Source organism: Triturus cristatus, chromosome 6, assembly GCF_964204655.1.
Source record: "Triturus cristatus chromosome 6, aTriCri1.1, whole genome shotgun sequence".
NCBI classification, from domain to species: Eukaryota; Metazoa; Chordata; class Amphibia; order Caudata; family Salamandridae; genus Triturus; species Triturus cristatus.
The window spans coordinates 31,757,257-31,772,873 of record NC_140589.1 but is presented as its reverse complement, the minus strand read 5'-3'; the positions used below and the strand labels follow the sequence as shown (position 1 = coordinate 31,772,873).

General features: G+C 42.2%; 1 protein-coding gene across 2 annotated transcripts in view; it reads left to right on the top strand.

Moving 5' to 3' along the window:
* LOC146813693 (solute carrier family 22 member 7-like) overlaps positions 1 to 15,617 on the top strand; it is a 333,280-nt gene that overhangs the window by 175,399 nt on the left and 142,264 nt on the right. For both annotated transcript variants that reach the window (XM_085610181.1, XM_085610182.1), the window contains exons 5-6: positions 2,080 to 2,248; positions 5,063 to 5,186. In XM_085610181.1, the coding sequence (XP_085466307.1) occupies positions 2,080 to 2,248; positions 5,063 to 5,186 (293 nt within the window). The remainder of the gene's footprint in view (positions 1 to 2,079; positions 2,249 to 5,062; positions 5,187 to 15,617) is intronic.

The window sequence follows — 15,617 nt, the reverse complement described above, 5'->3', positions numbered from 1 at the left end:
ATCACTCCAAATTCAATTACATTCGATTTTGAAATACACAAATCAAATCTTGTGTGGCACGTTCCAGTTGGGGACTCGGGGTCCAGGTTAGGTATGTATGGGCATCGACGTTTCGACCCGTCTTGGAGCTCAAGGGGTAATTAGTGGCCTCGGCCTGCGGGTCTTCCTCAGGATGGTGTCGGGCAACCTGAGTGCAGATGTGGTGTCTGTGTCACATACCCGCTAGGTCTCGCGGAGTGTGGGAAATCCTCCCGTCTATTTTAAGCAAAAAGCGTCCTCATCCATTAGTGAAGGGTAACGTGCTGGTTTTAATTCCAAGGCAATCAATGCTGGAGCGTTTTTGTCAGGTAACCTGCATCCACGGTCCGCACGAGATGCTGGTAGCTTCCAGCATTGATTGCCTTGGAATTAAAGCCAGTGCCACACAAGATTTGATTAGTGTATTTCAATAAAAATGTGGCCAGGTTGAAAAAATACTAAGATTTCACTATCAGTCTAATCAATTAATAATTGTAACTATATCTTTTTACCACATTATCTGAATTTCCTATTCACCCTTCCAACACCAGAGCACTTTCCCCTTCTGCATGTTCCCTTGGAGCAACCTCTCCTTTCCCACTCTGTCATTTGTCCTTTACAGTAAGGAATCTACTGTTGCGTTAATTATGATGGAATAAAACCCTTGTCTTTCTGGACAAATATTTGGTTGTTGCACTTCAGTAGACTGATTGTATCAAATACTGTGAGCTAACAGTGTATAGGCTCAGGAAAGGATTTGTTAAGGAAATATTGTAGCTTGCGATTCGTAACAACTACAAAATAAGGTCTAGGACCGCTGTTTTTCGTAACATGGTTGCATCAGGCAGCTCATGAAAGAGGACTCACTTGTGTGCCTCTTCAATGTGTGCTCAACCGGTGCATGAATAGGCTTGTTTTCTTGAATTTAGGAGGTGAGATTGTTTGAACCAGCGTATTATGTATTATCACCTTTTATTGTTATATGCGCCTAGGTTAGACTATTGCCATAAACCTCATTCACACGTAGTGCCGGATGTCCTAAACAATCAGGCATCCCACAAGCATCTTTAAATTTAATACACATGTAGCATCAACTCACCCAATTTCAGGGACTTTATAACCCCACGGGGGAGAAAGGTCAGGTGGTAGGCCCTGTAGTCAGAAAAAGTAAAGGTATAAAAAAGCCATTGGTCAAAAACCATTTCTGTGAAGAGCGTTTCATTAAATGCAATCTGCAACTGAAAAGCAGGAACTTCTTCAATGGTACCTCCACACTAAAGCACCTAATCGGCTACTCTCTACCCGGCTTGTGGCAAAGTAGTCGAGAGAGCGCACAGTTTTATCTGCAGTGCGCGGCCCTGCGCAGCCGTGCATGGCTATATTGAATTACCGCTGATTGCAGTGTAAATAGCCCAGCCACAAGGTTTTCAATTTGTGACACTACCGGGCACAGGATCTACTGGGTCATGAAAGTGCGGGATCTTTACTGCAGGTAATATCCCCTTTTTTCACCATCTTACATCACAAATGCAACACAACAAATGAGGTTGTTGTGTCTTGAGGGGGTAATCAAAGGTAATATGGCTTCTTGTTTCCCACTTTTCTATATTCAATATTAACTCTGTGCTTTGGGCTGCTGTTTAATTGACACTCCTTTTAGATTGGTAAAGACACGTGCTAAATAGGACCAACATTAAATAGAGCCATAGAAGTATTGTTGCTCTATGAAATATCATCAACTTTCCCAACCCCATTGGGCAAGACCTGAATCAGGTCTTTTTTTACCAGGTTTGGTCACTGAAGGAAGAGAAAACATGGTCATTACAAGCAGCTGCTCCCAAACTCTCCAGTTACTTTGTGTTGGCAGCCCTAGTTTTGTAGGTTGTAGTCCATGAGAAGCAATTAATAAACAAATCTACCGCAAAGGTGAATTAAAACCAAAATGCCCTGGGTGGTCAGAAGAGCTTGTGAAATGGATGAGCTCCATGACGTAGTTCCAGACATATAAGCTAAATGGTGCCACCACGAATCAATGTCTGATCAGTGTTTCTTATCTTACAGCTTTGGAATGGGTGGATATGAAGCACCGCACCTTTGCTGGGTCCCTTATGAGCATTTACTCTAGTATTGGACTTATGCTTCTGTCCCTTGTGGCGTATATGATCCGGGACTGGCGCTGGCTTCTCTTTGCGATCACATCCCCCTATATTTTGGCCATCATCATCATATGGTAAGTGAATGACACCACAGCAATGTGATCCAAGGTATGGCTCTTCCTGTAGAACTACAGAAAATCATGTAGCCACCCTACCTCTTATCCCTTATTAGCTTTCATCAGTGGAGTCACAGATGGAAACCTGCAAATGCATCTCTATTGCGGGCTGAATCTGTTTTCTCATACCACTATCTGCTTTTATCTGTGCAATCATGTCAAGCTGTCTACTACACCACATCTGCATGCTTATAGTCACTTTACAATCGCTATAAGCCATTCTATATTTGACAGTTGTTTTACTGTGTACTCTGTACCCTACCAATCAATACCAGCATTGTCTTAAAATAACAGTGTCTCTTCTATATTATCTATCTTCCAAGTTTCTGATAAACTGTTTTCATAATCTCTATGACACTGTGTCCTCTTCAACCCAACTTCTTAGCTATCTGGATCCTTCCCTGTTCCTTCATTCATTATATTTCTCTCACAATCTGAAAGGGTAAGAAAAGAAGTATAAACACATACATTGTTGGACTTGTTTCTCTCTGCATGTTCACCCCCAAATGTTTTGCCTTTACCCTCCATTTTCTTTTGCTGATTCTGTTGGCCTTCATACTCTTTGCACTTTATCACTGCTAACCAGTGCTAAACTGCCTGTGCTTACTACCTTAAACATGGTAAAATTGGTTTAACACCTGATTGGCATATTTAGTTTACTGTTTAAACCCCTTGTAGAGTGTTATACCACATACCCAGGACCTGTAAATTAACTGCTACTAGTGGGGCTGCGGCTCTTTTTATACCAACACTTAAGGAGCCCCCGTAAACATGTCTGAGTCCTGCCATTGCAGCCTATGTGCAGTTCTAAACTTCCATTTAAACTCCATTGCCAAGCTATAAACTCTCCTTTTCTTGCATATGTCATCCCTTAGGTAGGCCCCTGGTCACCTATAGGGCACAGTACATTGAAATTAAAAGGTTGGGCATGCACTTTTAAGCTTTACAGGTCCTGGTAGTGAAGAGCTCCTAAATTAGATTTTCACTACAGTGAGGCCTACCTGTCCCATTGGATAACATTGGGTTGCCTTAATACAATGAATAAGTGCTAACGTTTGATTGGGGCCAGATCAGCATTTTATATTTGGTATCCGTAAAATTGTAATTAAAAATAATCTTTAATGGTAAAGACGGATTTTAAATTACAATTTTGAAAAAGTTGTCATTTTTTTTCCCTTTGCTATTTGATGTCTGCAGCTTGTTCTGGGTCACAGGACTAGGCGCAGTTAGCAGTTTGACTTTCTTTATTCATCTCAGACAGACAGACTATAGAGGGGTTAGGTGTGCCTGAATGGGTCATCAATTGGGAGGATGGGGGAAAGAGCTGGGCGCAGCCCCACTGGCAACTGAATAGGCAGTGTTCAGCCTTCACACAAAGGCCTTGTCGCCTCCACATTGTCTATGCAGCCAGCTTGGAGCCACGGCAGGCGAGTCAAGAAATTCCAAGCATTTCAAAGAGAAATCTCTCAAAACTTCTCCCACATCGAAGGAGATACTAAGTATGCAAAAAGATACCCTCAGACCCACTGTTCATTTTAGTTTCTAGACCTGGGGAAGGACTCTCAGAAGACTGCCTTCTGCTTTTGCATGCTGTATACTCCACAAAACTGCTTTGATGGACCTAGAAGGACTGTTTTGCTACCTGGAGCCTGCCTCGAACACTCAGAGGGCAGCCCTGTTGTATGACCCTGCATTTCCCCTCTACTCAGTACTACCAGAGAGAATTCAGTGGCTTGTTTGCTGGCCTCCTGTTCAGATTCACACAGGCATAAAAGGTTCCCACCATCTTGTACCATCACCTTAACCAAGCCAGAGTGAGTCATGAACCCCTAAGTGGTCTCCCTTTAGTCTAGGACCCTTCGTTGTGGCGCTAAAGGGGGGGGGGACCCAGTCTCTAGCAACTAGATGTCCGCAGTTGGAGCTTTGGTCTTTTAGGTACTAGTTTTTACCAAAAACCTTGAAAAATAAATAATTCAGGTTGTACTGATTACATTTTTGTCATTTGGGTTCAAATAATTCATTCAAATGTATCTAAATCTGTGTGGCATTTTACTTGTGTTGTGTTTTTACTTTATTACTGCTTCTGTGCTGCATAAATACAGATTGCCTCTAAATTAAGCCTGAACAATTTTTGTGCCAATCTACCCAGGTTCAAGCACAGGTTAATTTAGTGACTTTTTGTGGTTCACCCTGCCAGGGATTGTGGCTATTGCTTGACTAAGGTTAACACTCTTGTCAACCAACAACTAGGGATGAGCTGAACTGAGTATCTCTCTGTGGAATTTCATGGATTTATATGAAAACTCTACGGGAGTCCGTGGAGTTCCGCGAATGGGCGGAATTAGGCATATTACACTGCTCAAGCTGATTTCTAGCAGTGGGAGCTTGTTCCATGCTGAAAAATCAGAGCAAGAGGAACTATGCAATGTGGCAATAGGGTGCTGCTACTCGAGGTGATTTTGCTGCTTACTACTTGAGCGACAGCTTTCTGACCATGAACGGTTGCGACCACCGGCATTGGGGAAATCTCGTCTTGAGCCCTACTTGCAGCTGAAAATTGTGCAAGCGAACACCAAATCTTGTTTGAGCTTGTCAACTTACTATTGGCAAGCCACACATGAGAATAAACCTTCAATGCGACAGTTGTCGGAATTTGACCAAAACTCTACCAACTCTGATGGCGGAGCGGAATTTATTACCCAGCCCTTTTAACAACCCAATTTCTCACATACACCCACATTACTCCTGCGTTTGTTTTCTTTCTATCTGCAGGTGGCTTCCAGAGTCTCCAAGATGGCTGTTGACCAAAGGCAAGGTGAAAGAGGCTCATGCCCTCTTGGCTCGTTGCTCTTCAGTAAATGGCCAGCCTCACTTGTCCTCCAATATAAATACCGAGGTGAGAAGAGTATATCACTTAACTATAGTGGTTGTGCATATAACACATCCTCTGTCGGGGTTCTCTCTTTAACAGTCTGCTACTTGTTGGTTCCACTATGAGAATGAAATTGATTTGTACTGTGTTACATGGCTTTGAAAGGTTCCTAGGATGCAGCAAGTGAATTGAGTGAGAACTAGCATTCTTCTTGGATGTGGAGGTAGATGATTCCATGAGGCTGCAACAAACGAGACGTTTCCACAATTTACCAATACCATCTTTGGTGGTGCAGAGGACGTGATTGAATTCACGCAAGAAATGGAGCATCTTTGCTTTAAAACAACCAGTGTATACTTCACAGAGGCGGAAATTAGTTCTCCTGTCACCAGGGCACCAGTGAAGGTTGTGGAGAATGGGACAGAGAAAGCAAATGGCTTGTAAAGTCAAACATCCTCAGCAGTGTAGCCATGTGCCAAACTGCTACTCCTTGTGATTAAACTGGGATGTTTTCATCTACAGAAGACTTGTGTCACAGGCTTGTTGGCAAGTTTTCTTCATGTTGTAGGTTATTGCTGACTAAAGAGTTATAAAGATACATCCAAAGTGTGGCCTTTCGTCATTAGAGGCTATTATTTTAATGACTAGGCTAGGACGCAACAACAAGTTGGAGGCTGTTGATCTGCAGTCTTGGGTTACAGACCTTTTTTGTTTACCCCTCTGTGTTCAAACTGCCTGCAAGCTCTCAGTGTAGTCTGTCATGACTTGGTCCCATCAATTCCTTCAGGCACACAAGTAGTGTGAAGTGATGATTATATCCCAAAGGGAAAACAATCCCTACACTGGAGTTCTGCAGTATCCATGCATTCCCAATTGATGTAGGGGTCCTCTGTCCGATATCTGTTCTCTTCTATCCTGCATACCCCTCTCTGTGCTACTCTCACCACCCCGCTACTACTACACCCATTGTAAGTTAAGTGTATGTGTATTTTTTGTATTCACATCCTATTTGATTGAGTGGTTATGTTTTATTATGTCCACCTTCCCTAGAACAGTATAGTTCCAACAGCGTGGTCTTTTGCCTGAAAGATGAGGCACCTAAAGAAAGTACATTGGCCAAAGGCACGGCCACTAGAACATGCCGCAACAATAAATATGGCAAACAGGGAAAGAAAACTTACCCTGTGCCGTAAGGGCTGAGGGGGATTATCACGTAGGAGTATGTCCGCCCTTGTATGGACATTAATCCACAAAAATACTCCACGAGGGCATAGACAAGGTCCCCAATTCATCTTAGATTAATCAAAGAAAGGTAGGGCATTAGGGGCATAGGACCATAACACTCCCACTGACCCTTTTTATTCTCTTTGTTAATATCCCTGACAGATCCACCAATAAAGGGATACCGGGATCTGTCAGTGGGTTTTTAATCTTTAACTCCCCCTGGCCAAAAATCTCTCTAAGAGCTCCCTGAAATACGGTCGAGCCCACCCTGACTTCTAGGCGTCAGGGTGACCCGATGATGAAGCATGACACCACTAGGGTGTGTGAGGGTAAATAAAACAAAAGGAATTCTTTCTTTCTCCACTCCTTAGTGGGTACCAACTCATGACTTCTCAGAGTAGCTTCCCTACTGTATCTTTCTTCGGTTCGTCTTAGATGAATCGTGGACCTTGTCCACTAGAACATCCCTACACAAAGGAGATGGGCTGCCATCACCTGCCTCTCTTGCTCTATTCTACCTAAGAAGTAAGAGACTAGCAACAGTCCCTAACTGCTTAAAGGTTTTTCTCATTCCAGTGCATACAGCAGTATACACTGAAAAATATCTACCATCCCCAAGGAAACGAGAGTAACTGTGCACATTATGGTAGCTTGTTTCAAAGCACTATCCCCTAAATATTTAGGGATTACTTTGAATTTCTGTGGTTGGATGGCTCAGACTCAGCTGCCACTCTTTTGAAATGTAAACTGGCCATGTGTGTTAGATCAGGCTCTGCCTTTCAACTGCAAGCACCTGTGTGCACCAATACAGAGGATATGACTGTTTAAGATCATTGTTTCCCTTGCAGGAGTAGGGACTCTACTCCACTGCTCAGGAATGAAAGTCTACTGCTTGCGAGCTGAGAACCTGCTGGCTCTCGCCAGAAGAACTCTATGTCACAGCCATGCTCCTGTTGTCTGTGCAAGAAGGCAGTGCCAAGTATGGTGCACTGCACCCATTGCCTATCCCGTTCACCAAAGGGCACATCATGAAAACTACTACCTGTGGGCTCTCCACAACCTTCCCCTTGTTTGCAGATGACCCATGTGCATGGGGCATGACTGAGAAGAAATTTCAGACCTGGGACACATTTCACTACATGTATGCCCAAGGTGTGTCATCCATTCAACACAACAATGAACATGTCACACCATGGGCCCTCCTGAGATGCCAATAGAGAATAGGACTCTTGTTTTCCCCATTGCTTAGTTGGTGCTGGGTCATCTTACTGACCCCTTTGAACTTTGTGAACTATTGTAACATGACCACAAGTGCTTTGTGCCCTTTTGTTGGCAAACTGCAAACCAGGACATCAATGTGCCCCAAGCACAGGGCAAAGGGGCAGACTGAGTGAGACTATATCATACTGCAAGGTTCCATGTGCACTGAACTACCCAGTTCATGTGCTAACATGTGAAACAGACATGCACACACATTTGAATGCTGCACAGCAACTGATCTTTCTCATATTCTTTAGCATCACTTAGTCTACTATGAGAACCATCTGAGCCTGATCCCTTTCTCTTGATCTTCCCGGTGCATTGACTGGTAAAAGTGCTTGCTATGGGAAGCCAGTAACCGTCTATGCAGAGTGTTATTGTAATGTCACTGCTTTTGATCATGTATTTAGTATTCAAACAATCAGAAATAGGCAAGAGTGACCTGGGTATATGAAACTTCATCCTTGGAGTTGCCTAAATCATCTGGCTCTCAATTGACACAAGAAGAATAGCTGGAGCTAAAAGGAAAAGTGGAGCTCAATTGTGAAGAGATCAAAGCTCTGAGAATGGGTGAGAAAGAACTTCACAATGAACTAGAATCTTTAGAGAACAGTGCGAGACTTAATAACCTGAGAATTTAAAATATCGTAGAAGGGACTGAGGGTGAGAACCTGAAAGGGTTCATGGTAAAGTTAGACAATTAATTTCTTTCATTGAGAGACCCAAATGAGTTTGCCTTGGATATACAGAGGGTATTTGGACAAAATACCAGGTTATGAATATCAAGATTCATAAATTTTGGAAAAAAATATTGGGATACAACCATATCGTGATGCAGAAATATTGTTGAGAAGAAAATTCATTTTTTAGGTAACATCATTTTCAAGAATAACTGTTGTTAACTTGCTAACATTGTTTTCAATAATATAGTTATAAAAGTATTGTTTCTTATTATCTTTATGTGTTTTAGCTCATATATTACTGTTCTATGTTAAATAATGTTTGTATAATTGTTGAAAATATTTTTAAATATTGTTTGCAATTTTGATTTATCATTTTTTATTTAATTGCTAATAGTAATTTATAGTGCTATAGTGGGTTGTGAGGTTTATAGGGATACAGGGTAGGAAGTTAATTAGGTATGTTTAATTAATAATGTATTAGGCAATATATTTTTTAGTTATATAGTGGGGGGTTGATGGGTTTGTAGGTGTATAGGGTGGGAAGTTAATTAAGTAATAATTCATTAATAATTATTTCGTTGACAAATAAATATGTAATTTGTGCCATGTTTATTTATTTTTGTTATATTTTAAGTGTTGGGTGCTAGGCTTGTCATAACTAAAATTAATAATAAATAATAGCATTTTTTAATTCAAATTAATTATTACATATTCCAATAATCATGTAAACTGTTTTATTGTTTACTATTTTTATATATATATTTTTTTCCCATTAAGACTTTTATATGTCTGTTGAACTAATATGGTTATTAAAATATGTTATGTGTTTGAAGCAAAGTACTTTCCCTACTGCTGCACACAATAGAATGGGAATAGTAAATATTACCCCTCAGGAATCCAACACTTTCCCTACGGTTGCATAGACTGGAGTGGGAATGGTACATGTAGCCCCTTCAAATTTTAATGATTTCCTTACTGTTGCATAGACTGCAGAGGGAAAAGTAGAATTAACCCCTCTGAAATCAAACACTTTCCCTACTGTTGCACAGACTGGTGTGGAAATTGTAAATGTAACCCCTCTGAAGTCGAGCCCTTTCCCTACTGTTGTACATACTGGAGTGGGAATAGTAAATTTTACCTCTCCTAAATTCAACGCTTTTGCTCCTGTTGCTCAGACTGGAGTAAGAATAGCGAATATTTTTTTATTTTATTTAAATACTTATTATTAATATTGTTTAAATAGCACTCTCTCTCTATATATGTATATATATCTATATATATAAACTTCCAGGACGCTCCTTCTGATAGCTCCGGGACCCGTGGAAGTTGGCGCACACGCCGGCCGAGCACGCCGGAAAATTTCTTGTTCAGTAAATGTCCATTAACGTGCGCTCTCAGTACTAAAAGATTCCACAATACAGATGATGCGGCAAAGGGGTGTTTATTCACAACACGTTTTAACTACAAGAGTCTTGATCACGTGAATACTTGTGCTCATACTGCTGTCTTGCTAATTACTGATGGGCTGTGAAAATGAGCAAAGGACAACCTGAAATTGTACCGTACAAATGCAGCAGACATCTTGGAACGGTCTAGACCTGTATAGTGGCTGGTATGATACACAATGAATATCACCAATGCATAACATCAGGTATGGTAGAGATTGTGGCAAATGCCAACCTTGTCTCATATTATCGCTGAAAATACACAAAAAGAGATTATCTGGGTAGTAGTATAAATGTCACCAGTGCATAACATCAGGTATGGCAGAAATTGCGGCAAATGCCAACATTATCACATATTATCTCTGAAAATACACAAGAAATACACAAACAGAGATTATCTGGGTAGTATGTTGTGTTGGACAGGTGTCCAGGTATATGTGAATTTGAAACAAATATATCGTATCAAACGCCAGAAAAAATAAATAAACTGAACCAGTGACCCAAATGGAACAATCTGGACATAAATTAAGATCGGCGTTACAGTATCAGTTCTTGTGTGCACTGAACCATGCAGGATAACTGGGCAAGTGCCCCTAAATTGTATCACACCCTCTTGTCACAATTCAAGAGGTTTGTAATTTGTGACTCTTACAAGTGAACACTGCTAAAATACAAATTGCTGAAAAGATGATGAAAAAATGTATTGACCAGATATACAGGCTGACCGTGTTAGAAGAAAAGTGGTGGTCCAAAGTTCTCATGTGCCCAATCTCACAGTACTAGCGGTGATGGAAGTGATGATGAGGGGAAAAGGGTAGGATGCCCGTGAAGAGTGAGTGCTGGTGTTCGGGCCCCTTCCTTTCCTCCTGAAACAAAAATTAAAAAAGAGATTAAAAAATCACAATCAAATTCCTTGATTATTGCAATAGTTAACACTTCGTACATGAAATTACATGTTATTGCAGCTGATAATTCTACTACATACTGTTAATGGAAGAAGAGAGGGAAGTAAGCGATAAAGGGGGGGAAAAGGAAGAAATGAACAGAACAGAAACTACGGTGGAAGAAGGTTAAAAATCGGCTGGGAAAGACATATGAAAGCCATCTAAGAATGTGGCTAACTCACTCCCTCAAATGTATGGCCCAATTCTTCATCTTGGTTAAGACCCCCAGGATCCTTGGTCTGGAAATCCACAATATATTTGGATTCCCTTTGTCTCAACCTCAGCACCCTGTTGCCTCCCCTAGGGTTACTCATGATTTGTTCCAAAATGAAAAATATAAGTAAAGTGGGGTCCGAAAAGTGATGATCTCTGTAATGTCGTGCAACAGGATACTTCTCATCTACATGCGTGATAGCCCTGCTGTGTTCTAGTACCCGCTTTTTGGCCTGAAGAGTGGTACTGCCTATGTACCAAAGTTTACATGGGCATTCGATAACATAGATTACAAACGTGGTACTGCATGTGAGGAATTGCTCAATTGTCTTCTCCACTCCGTTGTAAGAGGTCTTTTTGAGAAAAGTACTTTTTCTGCACGCCTTACAGTGGCTACAGGGAAAAAATCCCTGGAGGCCGTGTTCATGTCCCTGGGGATATGTGGTCACATCGCTGTGCACCAACATATCTCTGATGTTTCTCCCTTTCCTGTATGTGATGTTAGGCCGGTTGGGAATGCTGGTGCCGATTATGTTGTCATTTTTTAGAATATCCCAGTTCTTGACTAGGATGTTCTTAATGCTGTCTGAGTTGGTGTTGAATGTCATGATGATGCGTGTGATCTCGTCATCCTCCGCCATAGCCTGTGTAGGTTTGTCCAACAAGGTCAATGCTCTAGAGATCCTATTGGCTCTGTCTCTTGCTCTGAGGAGTACCCATTTGGGGTATCCTCTGATTTTGAATCGTTCTAGCATCTCTTGATTAACTTGCTGGTATGCTTCGTCTGTGTTGCAGTTCCTCCTCGCCCTCAACAGCTCACCAAAGGGTATGCTCCATTTGAGAGTTTCGGGATGGCTGCTGAGTGCGTGGAGGATGCTGTTGCCTGCCGTTGCCTTTCTAAAAAGAGTGGTCCGTATTTGGTTGTTTATGATGTCAATCTTGACATCCAAATATTCAGCCCCTATACTGCTGACGTGACCAGTGAGGACAATGTTGTTAGGGCTGATATTGAGACATTTGATGAATTCATGTGCTTCTCCCTCACTCCCTTTCCAAATGATGAACAAATCATCTATGTACCGCATCCACGCGGTTATATGTTTGAGGTAATGTGTGTGCTCAGGATTAGCAAATACTGTCTCCTCCCAGCACCCCATGAAAAGATTAGCGAAACTGGGGGCGAAGCATGAACCCATCGCTGTACCCGTCGTTTGTCTGTAGAGGACCCCATCGAATAGAACGATGTGGTTGGAAAGACAGAAGTCGATCATCTCCAACAGCATCTTGCTGTGCTCTCTGAGTCTGAGAGGTCTATTCCTCAGGAAATGGTCACATGCATTCAACCCCTGTTTGTGATCAATGATGGTGTACAGTGATTGTACATCCAGTGTAATGAGGAAAGAGTCCTCACTCCACCTGATGTCCTGAATTTTCTTGAGAAAATCCTTAGTGTCCTTGACATAGCTTGGTAGGGTCATGACATAATCTCTCAGAAAATGGTCAACATATTTGGAAACATGCTCTGCCACGCTCCCTCTGGATGACACTATCGGGCGCCCCAGAGGATCTGTGGGATTTTTTGTGTAATTTGGGTAGAAGGTAAAGTACCGGATGGTCATTTTTTAAATATCTATACTCCTCCCATTCCAAAATCCCTTTATCTTTCCACACTATGAGCTTATCCCATAGACCAATAACACTCTGGTTGTATACTTCTGTGGAAACAGAAATGTAACTTTTGAAATGCCCCAGTTGCTTGAGAGCCTCGGCTATGTATTTGTCTTTGTTCAGAATGACTACATTGTCACCTTTGTCTGCGGGGCGTATCACCACACTCGTGTCATCGGAGAGATCCTGGAGAGTCTGTCTCTGGTCATGAGAAAGATTATTGTGATTGTGCTTGAAATTGTTCCTCTTGTGTCTAAAAGTACACAGGGCTTTGGTAACACAATCGTGAAAAGTATCAATATTGTCATGTGGCAGGGAGGGAAGGAAAGTAGATTTGGGTTTAAAGCCTGAAAGTGCACTATCATCAGTTATTACCCCAAAACTGTTCAAAATCTGGGTGTTGCTTATATGCCCATTGTCACCAACAGGCAGGTCGGTGGGATTGTATGCAACCCCACTTGCCTCCCCTGAACCCTCTTGTTCCAATTCTATCAAGTTAATCAAAGTGTCCATGTCACCTGTGGTGATCTCGCCCTGATGTCTAGAAATGGGGAATCTCAACCTGTTGCTGTTTCCTAGTCTTTTCAAAGTGTGCCATTTTTTTAATTTCAACTTTCTAATAAACTTAAACAAGTCTATTCTGGCCCCTGTATAGTTAAAAGGTCTTGATGGGCAAAATGACAGACCCAGACATAAGGTCCTTTTTTCCATATCAGTCATTATTCTGTTGGACAAGTTAATGATAGTTCTGTTTACCATTTCCAAATCCATCAGCGCATTCTTCTGGAGCGGGTTCTGTAATTTCCCATGCCGCCCCTTGCTCTGCCTCTTCTCCCATCGTTGTTGAAGTCTTTTCCTTCTATTTCTGCCCTTCCTCGTCCGCTGCCTCGTCCTCGTCCCCTCCAACCTGATGTGTTCTTCGCCGGAGCCCCCTTCAATGTCCGCCTGCTCCGGCGCAGGTGGCGGTGCTCCTCTAAAAAATTCACTTGGCGAGTTGTCGGATCGAGACTGATTGTGTCTTCAACTGAGATGTCCGACTCTGTCTCACTTGCCGTGGAGATTGGCGTTGTCTGATCTACTTCTTTCTCCTCCCTCGTTGTCGTTGGTCTCTCCTTGTTCTCGTAGAGATGATCGTACTTGCGACTGAAGGTGAGAATTCTCCGGCTCTCGTAGTCATTGTAATCTCTGTTCATTTTTCTTTCTTTTCGGGCTTTAATTTCCTCTTCATGTTTCTCTAGGCGCTCTTTCATGCTGTGTAAAGTTTTCTCAACAGTCTCTTTATCTGCCAATGTTTTAAATTCTTCCGTTATTACTTGTATTTGCTTAAGAATGACCTCCCTATCAACCCAGGCATATTTGATTAAAATCTCCAGTATTCTTCTGGAGGTTACGGCTGAGTTTTCCGACCATTCAGTTAACATTGCTGGGTTTGGTGTCTCGTATGTAGGTGTAATAAAGATCCTCAGACCCCTGGGCACCATTTCTTGGTCAATATAATTTTGTAAAGAAATGGCCTCCCACCACTTGGAGATTTCCGTTTTCTTAAGCTTCTCAAGCTTCGCCATCTTGTCATCTGTAGATGGCGTAGGTATTGTTTCCGATGTTGCTCCTGTCAGAATTTTGGGTTTTCTGGTGAAGATGGCCTGGGCAGCTGCCCTACGTTCCTCCTCCTCTTCCATGTTGCACTACACCCTCGTAATGTGTCCGCTTGTTTGTGGAGTCTGATGTACTCCTGTTGCAATACAAGTTCCTCCTGCCGGTATGCTGTCACTGCTGCCTACTATATCCAGTAATTGTATTCGTTGGTAGTGTTATTATTAACTTGAATTGGTCTGGCTGTCCCAAAGTATCTACCCATGTGGGGGACACAGAGAAAGATTTTTCTAAGCTCCGTTGTGCCACCAACTCCCAACAGTATAGATTCTTATGTTATTATGGTGATCAATGTTCCCAAACAATGTTAGCTGCAAAAGTGACCATGTACGTTTCCCCCTGAGGAAACGCGGTGTCACACTAGTGCGAAATGCATCATTGTGGTTGTCAATGTTCTTAGACAAAATATCGGGCAACCGCCGGTAATGCCGTGTGTGCTTCGCAAATAAGGAAACGCGGTTTCTGCTCAATATATACACTCATAATAAAATGGCTATTTAATGTTCAAACCATGCAACAAATACGAAGTCCAGGATGTCAAAGTACAAGCGGGAAAATGTCTTCCGCCGCAGCACGAACGCAACTGTGCCGCTATGTATTTAACGAGTGTATGGGAAAGCGCGGTCCCTCTGCCGCTGCCCCGGGCGGGGAGACGGAAGTGCCACAAAGGGGATGACACCCACCCTTACCTCCCAAGGGACGGACAGTGCGGGTCCAGCACTTACCCTGAAACACTTTGTGATCCTTCACATTTCATTGCTGCCGATGATGGTAGCTTATCGCAATTCTCGTATTCCGGCCGGTCCAATGCAATCCTCAAATTAACACAAACTTCCAGGATGCTCCTTCTGATTGCTCCGGGACCCGTGGGAGTTGGCGCATAAGCCGGCGGAGCACGCCGGAAAATTTCTTGTCCAGTAAATGTCCATTAATGTGCGCTCTCAGTACTAAAAGACCTACCATACCTGATGTTATGCATTGGTGATATTCATTGTGTATCATACCAGCCACTATAGAGGTCTAGACCGTTCCAAGATGTCTGCCGCATTTTTATGGTACAATTTCAGGTTGTCCTTTGCTCATTTTCACAGCCCATCAGTACTTAGCAAGACAGCAGTATGAGCACAAGTATTCACGTGATCAAGACTCTTGTAGTTGAAACGTGTTGTGAATAAACACCCCTTTGCCGCATCATCTGTATTGTGGAATCTTTTAGTACTGAGAGCGCACGTTAATGGACATTTACTGAACATATCTATATATATAGATATGTTTGTTTAATTGTATATCATTTGTTTATATAGAGACATGTAATTTTTTATTTTTTTAATCTTGTTTTAATTACATAGTTTAATATATTTCATT